This window comes from Aquarana catesbeiana, linkage group LG10, assembly GCF_042186555.1.
Source record: "Aquarana catesbeiana isolate 2022-GZ linkage group LG10, ASM4218655v1, whole genome shotgun sequence".
Classification (NCBI taxonomy): domain Eukaryota; kingdom Metazoa; phylum Chordata; class Amphibia; order Anura; family Ranidae; genus Aquarana; species Aquarana catesbeiana.
Genome location: NC_133333.1, coordinates 42,480,213 through 42,502,337, shown reverse-complemented (window position 1 = coordinate 42,502,337; position 22,125 = coordinate 42,480,213). Strand labels below are relative to the sequence as shown.

General features: G+C 41.1%; 1 protein-coding gene across 1 annotated transcript in view; it reads left to right on the top strand.

Annotated features, from left to right (window-relative positions):
• Window positions 1–20,124, top strand: part of LOC141110643 (cell adhesion molecule CEACAM7-like) — a 66,541-nt gene extending 46,417 nt beyond the window's left edge. Inside the window, exons 8-10 of the mRNA XM_073602110.1 lie at window positions 12,299–12,328; window positions 13,253–13,317; window positions 15,997–20,124. Of these exons, the coding sequence (XP_073458211.1) occupies window positions 12,299–12,328; window positions 13,253–13,315 (93 nt within the window). The 3' untranslated portion in view covers window positions 13,316–13,317; window positions 15,997–20,124. The remainder of the gene's footprint in view (window positions 1–12,298; window positions 12,329–13,252; window positions 13,318–15,996) is intronic.
• The last annotated feature ends 2,001 nt before the right edge of the window (window positions 20,125–22,125 follow it).

The following is a 22,125-nucleotide window of genomic DNA, read 5'->3' as shown; positions in this document are numbered from 1 at the left end:
TGCTGTTCGCATCAGGATTGAATGGATCCAGGATTGGCATACCTGTGCGGTGCAGCTCAAAAAGCCCAGCCATGGGCGGGCGAGTAGCTTAAAGAGGCTTGAATGTTTCCCCTTGGTGGATGGGTGGTCGCCTCTGTATGCCCGGCGGACAGTTTCATCAACGGCTGGCAAGGTCTGTGGCTGTATTTCATACTCCATGGCAGTGTTTTTATGTGTAGTCTGTGTTTCCCTGGTGGTCCAGTGTGTCCTGTCCCCCTCATGGCGGCTGGTTTGCGTGCGTTCCAGCCCGCCACGGCACTTCCGGGTTGCCGCAGTCTCCGCCGCTGGCACCTGCGCTGTAGCCACCTTGAGAGCGAGGCTTGGCTCACGCATGTGCAGTACAGCGGTTTGTTCGTCGTCCGCGCAGGCGCCGTACGGTGGTCTCCCAGTGCGCGTGCGCAGTAGGAGATAATGACGTCACGAGCAGGGAATTTAAATTCCGCCCTCCTGTCCTGCTGTGTTGGGATCTCCCTTGGTAGGGAAAGGAGGAGCGGATCCCTGCTGGTCTCCAGGTGAGTGGCTGAAACCTCTGCTTGTCTTAAAAAGAAAGAGAAAAAAAAAAAAAAGAGTATATATTTATATATGAATAGACTAATGATTGATTTTTTTTGTGGAAATAATATTCTTAAAAAAATATATATATATATAAATAATAAATATTTGTAGAAAATAATGGAAAGTATTCTTTCATAAATATCATTATATATATATATATATATATATATATATATATATATATATATATATATATATATATATATATATATATATATATATATGCGGCAGGAAGTTGTTCTTTTGCCTTGAATATGTGTTGACACATGCTTTTTGTGCATTTTTAAAAGCAGAGTTTTTTCCTAAAAACCCTCTCATGTTTGGTGCCTAGGTTTTCTTAGACCATTATCCCTGCAGACTATTTAAAGTGACATTCACGTCCTAGGTTATGGATGATTCACCGCCTTTAAGTGGCCAGCCCTCACGCACAAGGTATGTGCTCGTGAGGGGAGGGGATGAGATTTATGCACAAATGTTGTCGTGCTGATACCATGTTCTGCTTTCTTCTCTCCCCTTCCCCTATTCTTTTTTCTCCAGCCCTTCTAGGTCGGACCCACTAAACGTGGTCCAGAATGCCAATGACCTTGCCAAGCCACAATATAACTCATCTTCATCCAGACAAGACTCCCAGTCCGGATCCCACCAGGGGAGACGCTCTCGTTCCTCCTCAAGACACCGCTCCCACCGCCATGACAGCCGCTCAGACCACAGAGCCTGCTGGGGATGTAGGACACGAGTCCCGGAGGGCAAGTCCTTATGTGACCGTTGTTTTGCCCGTGCGGTTGGGGAAAAAGAGACGGAAAACCAGCGTTTAGAGTCTCTTGTGAAATGAGTGGTGCAGCAATCCCTAATGGAGAGGGAGGCACCTCGCACATTGAGTCAGTCTACCACCGTGTCTGGCCCGCCGGCTGAAGAGGCCCGTGATGATCCGGTTACTTCTCAGCCCTATGTTGCCTCTCCTGACTCCTCAGAGGACGAGTCTATTAATGAGGAAGTCATTGGAGGGTTCGACTTCGCGATGGTTTCCCCTTTAATCAAAGCGATCAAGGAAGCCTTGAAGTGGGAAGACCCTTCCACTCCCCCAGCCAAGCAGAAAAAATTCTTCAAGCACCTGGGGAAAGAACGTGCAAACTTTCCGCTCTTTCCGGAGCTAAAGGAAATCATTGAGGAAGAATGGAGTAAAACAGAGAAAAAGTCTTCCATGTCTAATAAAACCTCCAGATTGTACCCCTTCAAGTCGGAAGAAGTAAAGAGTTTGGAGAATACTCCCCTTGTGGACGCAGCTCTTATGCGTCTGGCCAAACATGTGACTCTTCCTCTAGAAGACGCAGTATCTTTCAAAGATGGGCTCGAGAGGAACATAGATCTAGATCTAAAAAAGAATATATGGGCTCGCTGGTATGGCCTGTAAACCAGCCCTGGCACTAGCGGCCATGTCCAAGGCCATGGAGGCCTGGACGGAGAACGTGGAGTCCTTCCTTAAGGGCGTATCAGAAGAGCTGGCCGGAAGTTCAGCAGCCGCAGAGCTGAAGCTTGCAGCGGTCTTCCTGGGGGAGGCGTCCACTGACTTGATCCGCCTTCTGGCTCGTATTATGCTGTCCTCAGTTACGGCCAAGAGAGCCCTCTGGTTGCGTCCCTGGCTTGCCGACCCAGGTTCTAAGCAAGCATGGTGTAAAATTCTGTTTGAGGGGTCCTCACTGTTTGGCAATAAGCTTGACAATGCCATTTCGCGAGCCACAGGTGGTAAATTGGGTTTTCTCCCCCAGGACAGGCGCATGCTGGGTCGAAAGAAGCCCCAGTTCAGAAGACGAAGCCCGGAGCGCTCCAGGGAAGCACGCTCCTACAAGCCTGGCCGGGACCTTAGGAAGAATTGGAGCAGAGGGCAGACATCCTTCCGCAAACCTGTTAAAAATCAAACGTCCAGTGCTCGTGATCAGGCTAAATCTTTTTGAGATTACGCCCGCCCAGGCGGGCTGGGTGGGGGCTCGTCTGCTCCTCTTCCGGCACGTCTGGGTGGTCTCGATCTCAGACTTCTGGGTCATAAGGACGGTCTTGTCAGGCCACAGATGGGCCTTTTCCAGTACTCCTCACCCAAGGTTCGTCTCCACTCTTCTCCCTCGGGCAGAGGATCAGAAACAAATTTTGCTGTCCTATGTGGACCTCCTGAAAACTCAAGGAGCAGTGGTACATGTCCCACAGGATGAATGGTTCCAGGGGATATACTCCCCTCTCTTCTTAGTGCAGAAAAAGGGGGGCTCTTGGCGCCCAGTCATAGACCTCACATATCTCAACAAATTCATAGAGAACGGAAGGTTCAAAACGGAAACCTTGATGACCATTCAGAAAGCTATACAGCCAGGCGACTGGATGTTATCGATCGACCTGAAGGATGCGTACTTCCACATCCCAGTGGAGAAAGATTTACACAAATACCTCCGTTTCCAAATAGGGTCGGATCATCTACAATTTATCTGCCTCCCCTTCGGCCTGACGACATCCCCCCGAGTTTTTTCGAAGGTCCTTCTGGCTACGGTGGCACTCATAAGATCAAGAGGGGTACATCTTTACCACTACCTCAACGACCTGCTGGTGCTATCTCAGAACAGGGAGCAGTTGCTGGTCCATCGGGAACAAGTGATTTCCACGCTGTCCAACTTCGGGTGGCTCCTAAACTAAGAAAAGAGTCAACTGACCCCAACTCAGCGTCTAATATATCTGGGAGTTCAGTTCGATACAGTAGCAAACACTATCTCCCTTCCGTTACAGAAAATTCCTACGGTTCAAGACAGAGTCTCTCGGGCCCTACATGTCCGGCAAATGAAAGCCTCTCAGTGCCTGAAAGTCGTCGGCACGATGGTTTCCACGACTCCCATGGTAAAATGGGCCTTATGGAGACTGCGACCCTTCCAGGCAGGTCTCCTTCGACAATGGAAGTCGGGAGACAAGAATCAGGTCATCCGCATAACTTCTACAATGAGGAACAGCCTCTTCTGGTGGCTTCAGTGCAAGAACCTTCTGAATTGCCATTCCACCGCTCCCATCCCTTGGGTGACGGTCATGACCGATGCCAGCGGTACCGGTTGGGGAGCCCTCTGCGGGTCGAATCTGGCTCAGGGCAAGTGGGGTGCATGTCTTCCCAACCCAGGGTCGAACATCCTGGAACTTCGAGCGGCCTGGTGTGCCCTTCAGTCCTTCTCTCATCTCCTCATAGGGGAGTCAGTACTGTTAAGGATGGACAACACCACAGCGGTGTCGTATGTGAAGAGGCAAGGGGGCACTCGGAGTCCCACTCTCCTGCGGGAAGTCGAGCCCATCCTATCATGGGCGCAGAAAAACCTTTCCAACATTTCGGCAGTCTTTGTCCCAGGGGGCCAAAACACTCAAGCGGACTTCCTATCATGGACCGAGTTGGACAACAACGAATGGTCTCTTCACATAGAGACGTTCAGGTGGATCTTGTCGCTCAAGACCGATCCAGAGGTGGATCTGTTTGCTTCCCCCTGCAATTGCAAGCTGAAGAAATTCTACACCAGGGGTCTCTGCAGTCAAGCCATCGGGACAGATGCCCTGACGGATCAATGGAGGTTCAAGTGTGCATACGCCTTTCCGCCACTGCCAGTCATGCTGAGATTCCTGCAGAGGCTCCGAGCAGAGCCAGTGGAGTTGGTGACAATAGCTCCCTACTGGCCGAACAGGCCTTGGTTCCCTCTCCTGGTCCAGCTCAGTTGTCGGGACCCAGTGCCTCTCCCTCTCAGATCGGACCTTCTTTCTCAAGGGTCAGTCCTGCACCCTTGTCCTGCAGTGCTGAGACTGATGGTCTGGTTCTTGAGAGGGAGAGGCTGGAATCCCTAGGTTGTGCCTCAGAAGTAATATCCACTCTCATGAGCTCAAGAAGATCTAGTACAAATAAAGTCTATGGAAGAATTTGGTCCAAATTCGTGGAGTTCTGCTCTCCCCAGGGCAGGTCTTTTAGACATCCAAAAGTCCAGGACGTTCTCAGTTTCCTCCAAACGGGCCTAGATTTACATCTATCTGTCAGCTCTCTGAGGGTCCAAGTTTCGGCACTTTCGGCCTTCTCCGGCACTTCGTGGGCAGTTCATCCTTTGGTTAGACAATTTTTTCGAGGTGCATCGAGGCTCAAGCCCCAAAGAAAGCCTAGGTTCCCCAAATGGGACCTTCCATTAGTCCTCGACTCGATCTCTGGACTCAGTACTACGGGGCCCTCCCCACTCTCTATCAAGGTCTTTTCAGCAAAGGTGGCCTTCTTAGTAGCCATTACCTCAGCCAAAAGGGTCTCTGAGATTGCATTACTTGGTCATGAAGAACCCTTCCTAACGTTTTTCCCGGACCGGGTAGTCCTCATCCCTATGCTGGGTTCCAACCCGAAAGTGTCTTCGGTATTCCACGTCAATCAAGAGATCGTTTTACCTACATTTAGGACCCCAGGGTCCACTGAAAATCACCCTCTAGATGTAGGCAAAGCTATTAAAGAATATCTCAAAGTTACTTCTCCCTTTAGACGTTCTAGTCATCTCTTCGTGCTTCACTCAGGCAGCAATATAGGGAAGAAAGCCTCAACCAGGACTATCGCGTCCTGGATCGTACAGACCATACAACAAGCATACAGGGCTAAGGGCTTGGCTCCTCCAAAGGCGGTGACAGCCCATTCCACCAGGGGAATGGCAGCCTCATGGGCAGCGGCTCGACGCGTGGCTCCAGATACCATCTGCAAGGCAGCTTCATGGGCTTCTATTAATACCTTCATGTTGCATTATTGTATAGAGCCTGCCTCACTATCCTCTGTAAACTTTGGGTTACAAATCCTATCGACCGATAGGACAAATTAAAATTTATGTTTGTTCAGCATACCCACCCGTGTGGTTGGCTAGTTATTTCCCACACGTAGGCTGCCATGGAGTCTGTCAGGAAAAAGGAAAATTTGTTGTCAAATACTTACCGTAATTTTCCTTTCCTGATGGACTCCATGGCAGACGGAGTTCCCACCCATTGGTCAACGAGTAGGCTAGTTACGGAACGCAGTAGCTAGTGGTGAGTACTCATTTATGGGAATGGGGTCCTATAGCATTGGAGAGGAGGCGGGGTTAACCCACACGTAGGCTGCCATGGAGTCCATCAGGAAAGGAAAATTACGGTAAGTATTTGACAACAAATTTTCCTTTTTTTTTGCTAGAAAATGACTTAGAAGACCCAAACATTATACATTTTTCTTTCTAACACCCTAGAGAATAAAATGGTGGTTGTTGCAATACTTTCTGTCACACCGTATTTGCGCAGCGGTCTTACAAGCGCACTTTTTTGGGAAAAAATACACTTTTTTTTATTAAAAAATAAGACAACAGTAAAGTTAGCCCAATTTTTTTTTATATTGTGAAAGATAATGTTACACCGAGTAAATTGATAGCCAACATGTCACGCTTTAAAATTGCGCCCGCTCATGGAATGGCGACAAACTTTTACCCTTAAAAATCTCCATAGGTGACGTTTAAAAAATTCTACAGGTTGCATGTTTTGAGTTACAGAGGAGGTCTAGGGCTAGAATTATTGCTCTCACTCTACCGATCGCGGCGATACCTCACATGTGTGGTTTGAACACCATTTTTATATGCGGGCGCTTCTTATGTATGTGTTCGCTTCTGCACGCGAGCTCGTCGGGACGGGGCACGTTTACAGTTTTTAAATTTTTTTTATTATTTATTCTACCTTTTATTTTTAAACCGTTTTTAAAAAAATGTGTCACTTTTTGTTCCTATTACAAGGAATGTAAACATCACTGGTGATAGAAAAAAAGCATGACAAGACCTCTTAAATATGAGATCTGGAGTCAGATCTCATATTTACACTAAAATGCAATAATTTTTTTTTTTTAAATTTTGTCATAAAAACAAAATACAAAAAAAATGGCCCTTTAAGAGCTATGAGCAGAAGTGACGTTTTGATGTCGCTTCCACCTTGCAATGATATGGAGACAGGTGGGGGCCATCTTCCCCTCACTCGTCTCCATACCCAGCAAGGGAGAAGATCCGATCGCCTCCGCTGCTGCCGACGCCCACTCCCGCTGCCGATAAAAATGATCTTGAGGCAAATCCACTAACACTTTGTTAGTTCTCACGTGGATGCACTGACCAGGCTAGATACTAAGCCACGAGGAACAGAAAAGAACAGTCAAAAGACCTGCGTAACAAGGTAATGAAACTTTACAAAGCTGGAAAAGAATATAAAAAGATATCCAAAGCCTTGAATATGCCAGTCAGTACTGTTCAATCACTTAATAAGAAGTGGAAAATTTGGGGATCTCTTGATACCAAGCCAAGGTCAGGTAGATCAAGAAAGATTTCAGCCACAACTGCCACAGGAATTGTTCGGGATATAAAGAAAAAAACACAGGTAACCTCAGGAGAAATACAGGCAGCTCTGGAAAAAGATGGTGTGGTTGTTTATAAGCAGCATAATACGATGATACTTGGAAAAAAAGAGCTGCATGGTCAAGTTGCCAGAAAGAAGCCTTTACTGTACAAGTTCCACAAAAAAGCCTGGTTACAATATGTGCAAAAACACCTTGACATGCCTCATTGGGCTTTTTTGTGGCATTGGTGAAGTAAAGGCTTCCTTCTGGCAGCTCAACCATGCAACTCTTTTTTGTTCAAGTTTCATTGAATTGTGCTCTTTAACCACTTCAATACAGGGCATTTTCACCCCCTTCCTGCCCAGGCCAATTTTCAGTTTTCAGCGCTGTCGCATTTTGAATGACGATTACACGGTTCTGCAACACTGCACCCAAACAAAATTTTTATCTTTTTTCCCCCACAAATAGAGCTTTCTTTTGGTGGTATATGATCACTTCTGCGTTTTTTATTTTTTGCGCTATAAACAAAAGAAGAGTGACAAGTTTTAAAAAAAACACAATATTTTTTACTTTTTGCTATAATAAATATCCCATTTTTTTTTTAAAACATTTTTTTTCCTCAGTTTAGGCAGATATGTATTCTTCTACATATTTTTGGTAAAAAAAAATCGCAATAAGCGTATATTGATTGGTTTGCGCAAAAGTTATAGCGTCTACAAAATAGTCCAGGACGTCATATGACGCCCCGCCCAGGATGGGAGATCCCACCTGCGGACGTCATGTTACTATGGGCGGGATGTCAAGTGATTAAAAACAAACACAGCGTCTTTTTTTGGAGAGAAGTCTGTATTTCTCCTGCGGTTACCTGTGGGGTTCTCTTTGTATCCTGAGCAATTTTTCCACCAGTTGTGGCTGCAATCTTTCTTGGTCTACCTGACCTTGGCTTGGTATCAAAAGAGAAAAGAGTCCTGAATTTTCCACTTCTTAATAAGCGATTAAACAGTACTGACTGGCATATTCAAGGCTTTGGATATCTTTTGATATCCTCTTCCATCTTTATAAAGTTCCATTACCTTGTTAGGCAGGTCTTTTGACTGTTCTTTTCTACCTCCTCATGGCTCAGTGTCTAGCCTGCTTAGTGCATTCATGTGAGAGCTAACAAACTCATTGACTATTTATACACAGACACTAATTGTGATTTAAAAAGCCACAAATGTGGGAACTGAACCTTTAATTGCCATTTTAACTTGTGTGTACCACATTCTGTGCCTGTATCAAGGCCAAACATTCCAGGGTATGTAAACTTTTTATCAGGGCCATTTGGGTGATTTCTGTTATCATTATGATTTAAAAAGGATCCAAAAAACTATGTGATAAGAAATGGCTTCACGTGATCGTTATCCTTAAATAAAAGACAGTTTTTTTGGCATGACCGGTCATATTTTCAATATTAATGGTAAAATTTCACAATTTCTGCCAGGGTATGCAAACTTTTGAGCACAACTGTATATATACAATCCCATATACACAATCCTATACCCACAGTTGATCCAAGGAAAGGTGAAAAACCCCAGCAAAAGCATGATTCAATTTCCTACAGCAGGGGAAGAAATTACTTCCTGATCCACCGAGAGGCAATCGGATTTTCCCTGGATCGACTTTACTTATAAATCTTAGTACCCAGTTATATTATGTACATTTAGGAAGGAATCCAGGCGTCTTTTAAAGCAATCTACTGAGCTGGTCAGAACCACCTCTGGAGGGAGTCTATTCCACATTTTCACAGCTCTTACTGTGAAGAAGCCTTTCCGTATTTGGGGATAAAATCTCTTTTCCTCTAGGCATAAAGAGTGCCCCTTTGTCCTCTGCGATGACCTTACAGTGAATAACTCAACAGTAATTTCACTATATGGACCCCTTATGTATTTGTACATGTTGATCATTAGGGATGAGCCGAACACCCCCCCCCCCCCCCCCCGGTTTGGTTCTCACCAGAACTTGCGAACAGACAAAAAATGTGTGCGAACACCGTTAAAGACCATGGGACACGAACGTGAAAAATCAAAAGTGTTCATTTTAAAGGCTTAAATGCATATTATTGCCATAAAAGGTGTTTGGGGACCCGGGTACTGCCCAAGGGGACATGTATCAATACAAAAAAAAGTTTTTAAAACAGCAGTTTTTTCAGGAGCAGTAATTTTAAGAATGCTTAAAGTGAAACAATAAAATTGAAATAGTCCTTTAAATGTCGTGCCTGGGGGATCCCCTTAGTCTGCCTGTAAAGTAGCATATTTTTCCCATGTTTAGAAAAGTACTGCAGCCAAATGACATTTCTGAAGGAAAAAATTTCATTCAAAATTGCTCACGGCTATAATGTATTGCCAGATCCCGGAGATATACATAAAAAAAATCATTTAAAAAAACAGCGTGGGTTTCAACCCCCCCCCCCCCAGTCCATACCAGACCCAAAGGGCCTGGTATGGACTGGGGGAACCCATGCCGTTTTTTTCTTAATTTTGTCATAGGGCTTCCCTTAACCACTTCAATAGACTATATTATATATTGTGCACTGCACTATAAACCCTGCACTGTATTATATATACTACACTGAGGGCACTATACTCTGAACTGCAGTATATACACTATATGGACTACACTATATACTTAGCTGAAAAATTGGACCTTAGGTGTTGGTGGTGGCAGAACACTGTAACCCCTTACAGTTACTCTTGTTGGGTGCAGGAACGGTCCCTGCTGTTAAATATTATTTCAGAGGCTGCTTGCCCTCTTTTAGTGGCCTGTGAGCGTCTGCCTCTCCTTGGAGGCCTTCCGGACATGATGGGTATTTTTTTTTTCTTTAACACCACACTACACCAGCGAATGCACTATATATATATATATATATATATATATATATATATATACATATATATATATAGGCTACGCTGAATGCAGAGTATATATATATATATATATATATATATATATATATATACTATTAGACTTTATATATATATATATATACCGCGGGGACAGAAAGTATTCAGACCCCCTTAAATTTTTCACTCTTTGTTATATTGCAGCCATTTGCTAAAATCATTTAAGTTCATTTTTTTCCTCATTAATATACACACAGCACCCCATATTGACAGACAAACACAGAATTGTTGACATTTTTACAGATTTATTAAAAAAGAAAAACTGAAATATCACATGGTCCTAAGTATTCAGACCCTTTGCTCAGTATTTAGTAGAACCACCCTTTTGATCTAATACAGGCATGAGCCTTTTTGGGAAAGATGCACCAAGTTTTTCACACCTGGATTTGGGGATCCTCTGCCATTCCTCCTTGCAGATCCTCTCCAGTTCTGTCAGGTTGGATGGTAAACGTTGGTGGACAGCCATTTTTAGGTGTCTCCAGAGATGCTCAATTGGGTTTAAGTCAGGGCTCTGGCTGGGCCATTCAAGAACAGTCATGGAGTTGAGAAGCCACTCCTTCGTTATTTTAGCTGTGTGCTTAGGGTCATTGTCTTGTTGGAAGGTAAATCTTTGGCCCAGTCTGAGGTCCTGAGCACTCTGGAGAAGGTTTTCGTCCAGGATATCCCTGTACTTGGCCGCATTCATCTTTCCCTCGATTGCAACCAGTCGTCCTGTCACTGCAGCTGAAAAACACCCCCACAGCATGATGCTGCCACCACCATGCTTCACTGTTGGGACTGTATTGGACAGGTGATGAGCAGTGCCTGGTTTTCTCCACACATACCGCTTAGAATTTTAGGCCAAAAAGTTCTATCTTGGTCTCATCAGACCAAAGAATCTTATTTCTCACCATCTTGGAGTCCTTCAGGTGTTTTTTTTAGCAAACTCCATGCGGGCTTTCATGTGTCTTGCACTGAGGAGAGGCTTCCGTCGGGCCACTCTGCCATAAAGCCCCGACTGGTGGAGGGCTGCAGTGATGGTTGACTTTCTACAACTTTCTCCCATCTCCCTACTGCATCTCTGGAGCTCAGCCACAGTGATCTTTTTTACCTCTCTCACCAAGGCTCTTCTCCCTGATAGCCCAGTTTGGCCGAACGGCCAGCTCTAGGAAGGGCTCTGGTCGCCCCAAACATCTTCAATTTAAGGATTATGGAGGCCACTATGCTCTTAGGAACCATAAGTGCAGCAGAAATTTTTTGTAACTTTGGCCAGATCTGTGCCTTGCCACAATTCTGTCTCTGAGTTCTTCAGGCAGTTCCTTTGACCTCATGATTCTCATTTGCTCTGACATGCACTGTGAGCTGTAAGGTCTTATATAGACAGGTGTGTGGCTTTCCTAATCAAGTTCCTAATCAAGTCCAATCAGTATAATCAAAACAGCTGGACTCAAATGAAGGTGTAGAACCTCAAGGATGATCAGAAGAAATGGACAGCTCCTGAGTTAAATATATGAGTGTCACAGCAAAGGGTCTGAATACTTAGGACCATGTGATATTTCCGTTTTTCTTTTTTAATAAATCTGCAAAAATGTCAACAATTCTGTGTTTTTCTGTCAATATGGGGTGCTGTGTGTACATTAATGAGAAAAAAAATGAACTTAAACGATTTTAGCAAATGGCTGCAATATAACAAAAAACGAAAAATTTAAGGAAGGGGGTCTGAATACTTTCCGTCCCCACTGTATATATAGGCTACGCTGAATGCAGAGTATATATATAGATATATATATATATATAGATATATATATATATACACACACTAGTCTGACTGTATATATATATTTCAAATACACTGCCACTAACTAACTAACTAACCTGCCTGCCTAATCTAGCTCAATCTCTCTATCTCTGTCCACTCTAACACACTATACGGGCGCTGTGTAAGCAGCCTTATATAGTGTGGGACATGGACTTAGTCCCCCATAGCCATTATTGGCCAAAGGCACCCTGCCTTTGTCCGATTACGGCTCTCGCTGAGGAGCGTGCTGTGATTGGCCAAAGCATGCAGGTCAGGTGTATGCTTTTGCCAATCATCATACAGCAATGCACTGCGGTCTTGCAGTGATCAAGTGATCAACCAAAACCCCCAGATCCCTCTCCACCATTGATTCCCCCAGTTGTACTGCCCCTAGTATGTATGATACATGCATATTCTTAGCCCCCAAGTGCATAACTTTACATTTATCAACATTAAACCTCATTTGCCACTTAGTTACCCAATTAGACAGTGCATTGTGGTTGGCTTGTAAATTGGAGACATCCTGTAAGGACGTTATTCCACTGCATAGCTTGGTGTCATCTGACTTTTGATATTTGTTTTTCCCATGTATTATACATTTTGCATGTTTTTTTCTAAATGTAGATGCAAGCAACTCAAGAATCTCAATATGAGGTAAGTATTGTTATCACAATTATCAATATTTTTTGGTATTTCAAATATAATTATATACATCAGATACATTTAAACTGAAATGTTTATGTGCTTATTAACAGCGATCTATCTCTTCCCCTACACAGTCCCCTTCCCCCTTCAGTTAGAACACACACTAGGGAACACATTAACCCCTTGATCGCCCCCTAGTGTTAACCCCTTCCCTGCCAGTGACATTTTTACAGTAATCAATGCATTTTTATAGCACTGATCGCTGTATAAATGCCAATGGTCCCAAATATGTGTCAAAATTGTCCGACGTGTCTGCCATAATGTTACAGTCCCGATAAAAATCGCAGATCGCCGCCATTACTAGTAAAAAAAATTAATAATAAAAATGCCATAAAACTATCCCCTATTTTGTAGATGCTATAACTTTTGCGCAAATCAATCAATATACGCTTATTGCGATTTTTTTTTACCAAAAATATGTAAAAGAATACATATTGGCCTAAACTGAGGAAAAAAAAATTTTATATATATTTTTCGGGGATATTTATTATAGTAAAAAGTAAAAAATAATGCGTTTTTTCAAAATTGACGCTTTTTTTGTTTATAGCGCAAAAAAAAAAAACGCAGAGGTGATCAAATACCATTAAAAGAAAGCTCTATTTGTGGGGAAAAAAGGACGTCAATTTTGTTTAGGTGCAACGTCGCACGACCGTGCAATTGTCAGTTAAAGCGACGCAGTGCAGAATCTCAAAAAGTGCTCTGGCCAGGAAGGGGGTAAAATCTTCCTGGGCTGAAGCGGTTAAGGAGATGGGGTGCCAGTGCTTTACATTGAACCTAGCATTTCTTGTCACAAGTATAAGAGCCCCTAGCAAAACATTTGTAGTCTCTGTGCCATGAATATATGTAAACTCATCAATTTCATTCTTTGAACAGCAATTAGCGCATAAGGACAGAACCATATACAGCACCCTTCCATCTAAGACTGGGAAGCCCTGATGGTAAGAACAGGTTTACTGAATATCTATTAAAGTCTAACTCCAGACATTTTTTTTATTTCAGTCCCTGTGAAGCCCATATATACTATAATACCAAAAGTATCGCCTTTACACGCACATGAACTTTAATGGCATCCCAGTCTTAGTCTGTAGGGTTCAATATTGAGGTGGCCCACCCTTTGCAGTCTTTGCAGCTATAACAGCTTCAACAAACGGTTTACTATGCTTCAGTTTGTGAATGAGCAGGAAGCCTCAGACTGCTTCCTATTCATTGATCTGTGCAGCTGGGGCTGTAGAGAAAGAGACTGATAAATCTATGTCCTTAGTCACTTTTGGCCGGAGGGGGGCCCTCTCAGGTAGGCTGTATGGGGCCCTGTGATTTCTAACAGCAACCCTGCTGCTCCCTCTTTGCCTATTCTCTCTTCATCCTCTGATTCATGGCTGACCAATTCCTCCTCTGCATCCTCTCCCACTGGAATATGACCCGTTGTCAGTCTTCTCCCATTTCTGCCCCCTAGAAACAATTAGTTCCATTCTACCTCTTCTCTTCCTTGTCTATGTTCACCCCTACCTTCTTCCCACCAGCCATAATCATGCTGTACCTATTCTCTCAATGGTCCACTTTGCCTCCTCTATCCCCTGTCTATGAGCATATCCAGCATTCTCCTCTCTCTTTCCCTGGCCCATGATCCTCTATGATGTGCTTTCTCACTCACTCTTGCTATGCCTCTTTCTTCTCTGGTTAACTTCTATGCTGCCTTCTCAATATTTCTTAGTATTTTATGACTAGGTGTTGTCACCCTATCCTCTATACTCCCTTCCATCAACAGCTCACCCTCTGCCTCCTTTATGCCCCCTGGTCCACAACCAGTTGTAATTTTGCCTTCTTTACTTCCCTCATCCTGTTTATGCTCAGCCCCCATTCTTTCTCCTGTTTTATCCCTTGTGGTCCATGCTCTGCTTCTGCTCTGTCTGCCTATACAATACTTCTTCACTTCGCTTCATGGTCAGCTTACACTCCCCCAATGATAACTTTAGTGTGAGGATATACCTAAATCCAAACTCCAGTACAATTAAAAATGATCCCTTGCAGTGTGGGTGTAGTTCGTTTAGGTCTAGGGAGCACAGAAAGAATATCTAATTACCTAATCCTCCACTTCATTACACTGCTGGACCTGTACTCTTATGCCCCGTACACACGGTCGGACTTTGTTCGGACATTCCGACAACAAAATCCTAGGATTTTTTCCGACGGATGTTGGCTCAAACTTGTTTTGTCTACACACGGTCACACAAAGTTGTCGGAAAATCCGATCGTTCTAAACGCGGTGACGTAAAACACGTACGTCGGGACTATAAACAGGGCAGTGGCCAATAGCTTTCATCTCTTTATTTATTCTGAGCATGCGTGGCACTTTGTCTGTCGGATTTGTGTACACATGATCGGAATTTCCGACAATGGATTTTGTTGTCGGAAAATTTTATAGCCTGCTCTCAAACTTTGTGTGTCGGAAAATCCGATGGAAAATGTGTGATGGAGCCCACACACGGTCGGAATTTCCGACAACAAGGTCCTATCACACATTTTTCGTCAGAAAATCCAATCGTGTGTATGGGGCATTAGTGTATTCTCCTCCATGTTCCAGCGGTCTAAGGTCCTTACTTCATCAGCATGAACACAGGGTCCTTAGCCCTGCATGGATGTGATAACACCAAGAGACAGTCCAACTCCAGAGCAAACATGGTGCCATCTGCCTGGGGAGTGGAGGATCAGGTAAATTAAATTGCTTTTACTCTCCCCAAGACTAAATGAGCAGTTAACCCTTGCAGCATGGGCCATACCTTATACAATCTTCTTATTCAATTTCCTTTAGATTTACCTTCAACTATGTAGTGCAAGGGCCTGCCTGATTGCATACAAATTGAAAGTGTTTAGGTTTGACCCTTATATTGGTTTTGGTAAACCTAAAGGAAAATTGTACAAGATAATTGTTTATGTATGGGCAGCCTTAAAGTGATTGTAAACGCCTTGTAAAACAAACTACTTTGTTTAAAATAGAAATGAAAGGTAAAACATATTTGTATAGATATAAAAAAAAACATTATAAATACCTTTTTTATAAGTGATCACATTCCCTCTGTTCTCAGCTGCATAAGAGCTGGGGAGGAGAAGCAGCAGTACACTGATCTCCCCAGTAAATAGCTATGCGGGGGGGGGGGCGTGTCAGGACAAGTCTGATGATTGGAGGAGAGCAGGCTGAGTTCCCAACATAGCTAGAGAACTGACCATGATGTGCTCTCCTGCTTAGTGTGGTCACTTTTTAATAGGAAAACAGGGGGACTAGCAGGAACACCAGGGATTTGACATAAAGGAAGCAATACAATGAAAACAGGATACTTTCTGATACAAGTTAAAGGTAAGGCGGGCACATATCAGGATTATATGAAGTGTTGGGGTAACAAAGGCTTTAAGCTAAAAACTGTCAGATTGGGTGGCAATGTATACAAATATGTTAAATTACCAGAGGACAAAAATAATTCCACCTAAATTAATTATTTCATGAGTAGGCACATACTTGCAGAACTGTATACAGTATACTCTGTGTGTGTGTGTACATACATTATATATATTATGTTTTTTATATTTTTATTTATTGTTTTTATATCATCTTTTGTCTTCAGGTTTCCCCTTGGGGTTTTTCAAATAGATTCAACTGGAATTACAAGATAAAATGTATCATATGTCACAGTATATAAAAGAGAACACACTCACCAAGTAAGATACCCCTTTTCACCTATCAATACCTGCCAGTTTTAAATATCCGGAAGTAAGACTGGATTGTGCAAAAAAAAAAATTAATAACAAATATAAAAAGTGGGAACACACTTACAAGGGTCACACTTGTATCATGCCCATCATAAATCCATATTGATGTACAATGCAGCTCCACCTGTAATTGGCTGGCCTGAAGAAAGCAGCAGAAGTTTCAATGTGAAACAATGTGAAACTGTATAAAAGGGATACTGAGGAAAGGCAAAATCCAAGTGAATTAATTTAGGCTTCATGCCTAATAAACCAATTCCATATTGAGGTCATTGAATTGAATCCAGTTCATAGAAATAGTAGTTGAGCTCAAGGTTGGACTGAACACGTTGTTAATCTACACCTGTATTGAATCGGGAAAACAATAAAGAGCGGATATAGAAAGAGTAAGAAAGCGGAAGAGAAACATTAAGAAAACACCTATTATATCATCTCACATCTCTGAATTCAGCATCTAGGCATGCACCAAGAGGACTTGGACTATAATTATTATGATTGTCTTATATTCAGTAGAGGAGATAAATTCTATCTAGGAGGTCCAAGACTTATGGAATTGCTTGTAGCGCTTCTTTAATTCATGTACCCATTTCTCGGCTCCCATTGTAGTTGGCACCCTAATGAGTCAGCCTTTTCGTGTAGGGACTGTGCTTTGCTTCCATAATAATGGTTTCAGACTTTTTGCAACATTCCAGAGGTGAGGAGCAATCATGTATTGGCTCCCACAGGCATAGTGGTGGCATAAAAGAAGACCACAAGGGAATCGTTTGGAAGGGTACATTGTGAAGCTTTAGTGATCAGTTTCCGAGGTGTACTAAGAAAAGGAGAGCACCCAAACTCTATACCAATGTTAGCACTAGATACCTACTGGTGCCACTACATTGATGAAGGGGCGGGAACCTTGTAATGCATCAGCACTGACAGGAGCTTCTGAACTCTACCAATCCTAATAATTGTCACTTGGAAAGGTTCTTAATCACCACTCTGGATGTTTTAAAGCTGTAGTTTACCTTCTGTGATGTTTTATTTTTTTTAATGCTGAAGATAAGCTTTAACACATCCACTGTTTTTGATCTGGAATGTATTTTTTATATTATGGTAAGGGAAAATGGTGGTTAGTTGGGATATGGCTATAGCTGGGAAACAAACTGTTAAAATATTGTTTTATGGTATTAATATCGATATTTTAATAATTCATATTGATGAGGAAAGTTCCAAGAAATTCCGTTCAATTCTTGTGTAAAAGCTCAAAAATTGATTTAATAATAAAAATAGCAAAATATTACAAGAACAATATCAAAATGTAGAATGTAAAAATATCATTAATAATGTATTATATTCTTAAGATGAAGATTGAATCAGATGTGTGTGTATGTAGATGTGGCAGCTTTCTTCAATGTCTTGTGGTGTGTCTGCAGCAGATCTGCCTTTCTGTCTTCTGTTACTAGCTTTTTACTCCTAAAAACTGATCCCCACTTTATCTTTAGAAGGGCTGGTTTAAAGTTTCTCTAAGCTTTCTTGGTCTACAGAAAACCGAGGGCTTATCCTCCTCACATAATGATGGGAGTTGCTTTGTTATTCCTGAGGAGTGGGCAAAAACTTTGTGTGAAACCATTTAACACCCTAAATAAAAAAAATAAAAAAAATATATCTATATCTATATCTATATGTAGATATATATATATATATATATATATATATATATATATATATATATATATATATAATATTGTGTAGTATAACAAACGTATAATCTTAACTAAAACATGAACTTTTAAATCCTTCCTTCTCACAGATGGGGGAAGGTGAAGGAAACCAAATAATTATTGCCATATGTGAGCTCTCCAAAGAAATGCTTATGAGCTTATAACATCATGTATATATACTTTTACAAGTATAAGAATCTATATAATTTCACCTTTTCCATACTAAAAGGTAAAAATATTTATATTTATTCAACTCAATTATTCTGTAAGATCGAATCCATTCATTCACTTGTTAATATTTGTTAATAGATGTACAGTATATTAGACAAAAGAAACTTTCTAACATTTCCCTCTTAAAATGATTGTTTAAACAATCTTAATAATTTTCTTATCTAAATCCATTTACAACCGCATCTCATTCATATCCATACATGCTTTTAGATCTTAAGATAATTGATTTGAATGTATTTGCAATTTTGATTCTATATAGGAAAAATGAAATTATTAAACCTTTTGCTTCATATACCATAAAAAAATATTTTCACCCTTATTATTTTCTTTTTCTTTTACTAAATAATCAATTCCCTTAATTTCATAAAGGTAACATTGTAGTACGATACTTTGATGTATGGATGTCACTTCAAAAATATGTTTCATACTTTCCCTCCAAATTGTGTTTAGCATAAATCAATAATCCATATAAACTTTCTAATAACCTTGTCAAAGTTTGAACTTAAAATATGTTTCTTAACTTCAATTCATTCATACATATTAAAAATAAATACATATTACAATGTAAACTTAGTCCTAACTTGTCTATATGACTTAGAAAAAATGTACTGTTATCTTAATTAAAACCAGATGTTCCTTCTAACTAAAGTGGCTCTATTGTAAGGATATTTAACCCTTTCAACTCTGAAAATACACTATGGGGGTTATTTACTAAAGGCAAATCCACTTTGTACTACAAATGCACTCCCTGTAGATCTGAGGGGGACATGCAAGGATAATAAAAGACAGCATTTTAGCTTGCACATGATTGGATAATAAAATCAGCAGAGCTTCCCCTAATTTCAGATGTTCCCCTCAGATTTACAGTGACTGCATTTCCAAGTGCACTACCAGTGCACTACCAGTGCACTTATAGTGCAAACTGGATTTGCCTTTCGTAAATAACCCCCTATATGTGATTGTAAAATTTGATGTGTAAAGAATATCTCCTCTTGATATGATAAACATATCACGTCACAAAAAATGTATATATATAAAAAAACTGCAATATATCTGATGGATAAATGATTTCATCAGTAGTCAAAAATCAAAAGTCAATTCTTTTTAGAGGTTTCTCTCTTATTAAAGGTCCTGAGGTTTTTTCTGATTATTATTTTTCTTCCTGCACTCTGTAAAGTTGTGAAAAATTTATTGAACATTAAAAGACAACAATAATTATGACGAATGAATGTCTTGTGTCAAATCTTCTCTAGTACTGATATTCTTAAACTTCAAGGGTTTGTTTTCATCTGGAAGGTCTAGAAATATTAAATTGCTCTTCTTTTGGTGACTTACAAGTCAGATCCTGAAACAAAGTGCAGTATCATTATTTTGAATTTACTAATGCAAAATATACCTTCATTTACTTATTAATTTTACATACCACAATCCTAATATTTTATTATGACATGAAAGACATATTTTAGTAATAACATTTCTAATTACCTTACTTTGCTCTATTTCTCTTAAACTGGCCTATGCTCCTTATGCTATTTTATTCTGTGTATTTTAAATATAACAGGATGCAATTTCTCCTTTTTGTCATGATTTGGAACCTCGTTTTCACAAACTAAGAAAGGTTTCAAATCAACCCAGAAGATTGAAGAAAACTGTATCCATTTACTTCTCCTCTTTAAGATTTAGATTAATGCATGCTGTACTGTAATTTTTGGCATCTTACAATTCAGCATTTTCTGTAGAATTTTTGATGAATAGCATAACCATTCTTTTGGTAACACATAGAAAGGCCTACTGAATGACTCTTAATAGCATTAACAAATACTGGCTCAAAGCCTCTCTCAGCACTTGTTCTAAAAATACCATTTACAGGTTTTCTGAAAACATTTGTACAAACATAATTTTGTGAATATAGCTGAGAATGTTCTGTTACCAAATCTACCTGTTTAAATTTAAATTGTAAAGTTTTAAAAAATGGGCAATATTTGTCATATAATTCTCCTGAATTAATTCTCTATATACAAAGTTTTAATGATAGATCAGGTGTCTGTAATATCATCTTACTAGATCTCACAATCTTTTCTGTTAATTTGACTGCAAAATAAACACTTAACAATTGCTTCATATGTGTGTCAATGGTCTTTTCCATATTTGTCAAACCTCTGGAGGAAAAAACTATTCTTTTCTGATCACTTTCTTTTAATTGAGATAAAATTACTGAAATCGAATTCTCAGATACATCAGTGTGCAAAACAACAGGCATAGACAAACCAACTACAATTGTATTCAATGAAGGAGCAATCTGCAGATCCCCTTTCAACACTTCAAAGGGATCTGTCTGGGTTTGACCCCGTTGATCAAACACAACATCTTTTTGTCTCAAAAAATCAAATAATGGTTTAACTTTATCATCATATTTCTGTAAAAACTCTTTGCAACAATTTACTTCACTCAAAAATTGATATAATGCCTTGTAAGATGTTGGAACTGGAATAGCGGAAATGTTTCTAACTTTTTCCTGTGATAACTGTCTTTGTACATGACTAATTTGCATATAAAGGAATTCTACCTGATTTTTCATTAACTGAACTGACTTTGTGTTCAGTTTCAGCTCTGCTGTTTGTAACAGAGTAAATAACTCAGACAAAAGAGTGACATGTTCCTCTATACTCTGTGTAGACAACAAAAACTTGTCCACATCCTGGAAAATTCATTCTGGTCTAGAAAATTTTGATAATACTTTTTTTAAACACTCGTGCACTAAACCGTCACTAATATCCAATCCTGGAATTCCGAAACGTAACTGGTGTTTTGTTGACCAATCAGAGGTTTTCTTCTGTTGCTGAGTGAGGGTTGGGAAAATTACCTTTTTTAATATGGGAGTGGGAGACTGGTACTGGTAGTCGATGGGAGATTCAGAATTGGACAAAACAAGAATGTTCGTTAATTGCGATTATTTGTTATGATGAAGTTAAAAACCCAGGAAGTCAGCACAGGGATGGTGGGATCTCCTCATAATGAGCACAGCACAGGAATGGTGGGAGCCCCTCATAATGATAAATTCATCATAACGAATTTTCGTAATTGTTACGAAAAGTTAACGAACCTAACGAAAACTCGTATTTCGTACGAATCCAAATTGAATTTGGACACCAATTACGAAATGCGAATTAACGGCTAATACGAAACGGAACGCAACTAAACAAAATGAATTTATTGACGGCGCACATGTCTATTGTACACTTTTATAATGTATGTGCAATTGCAATTCTTTTTGATTCCAATACAACAATTTTTTAAGGTGTTTTGGTCTTTTTGATATTTTTTTTTATAATTATGATTTTACACAGCCACAACTTTATTATTTGCTCTTAGGCCAGGTTCACATTATTGTGAATTGGATGCGGATTCCTTGCATCAACCTTGCATCCTTGCATGTCAGGAGATTGTGACCGGCTCTCTATGGAACCAGTTCACACATGTCAGTGGGCGGCTCCGGTGTGAATTGCACAGAAGTCCTGTGGGTCTTCTGGTCCGTTTCAGGTCTGAATTCAGCCAAAAATTTGGACTGAAATCGGACCTGAAACAGTGAACAGGGACGCACTGGACCCCTGTGAGTCGCTACGTGCTTCAGTGTGAACCCAGCCTTTTTTGGGTGTATGATATGTGAAGTAGTTCACTCTTTGCTCCTACGTTCTGCCATTCGTGGCTTCAGCTGGCTCCAGTCACCAGCATCTGTGGCTTTTTGACCCTTCTGGCGAGCAGTTGAAGCCATTCCTGGACCTGCCCCTATAGTGCTGCATTTAGTTTCTGCGGGTAGCCACTTTTAGGCTGAGGAAGAAGCAAAATACTTTGAAATGCGTTCCTATCTCCCAGCACACTCCTTGCCATGTCAGGTATCCTCTCCATCCATGCTCCAGGTTCCATTCCTGGTCCGGTTGTCTCCCTGCAGTAGCGGCTCCCTCCTGCCTCTGCTCTTCTCCCCCCACTGATGGCCAAAGCAGGGGAATTTCACATCGGCTCAGGGCTCCAGAGGTAGCCGCTTTGACTTTTTCC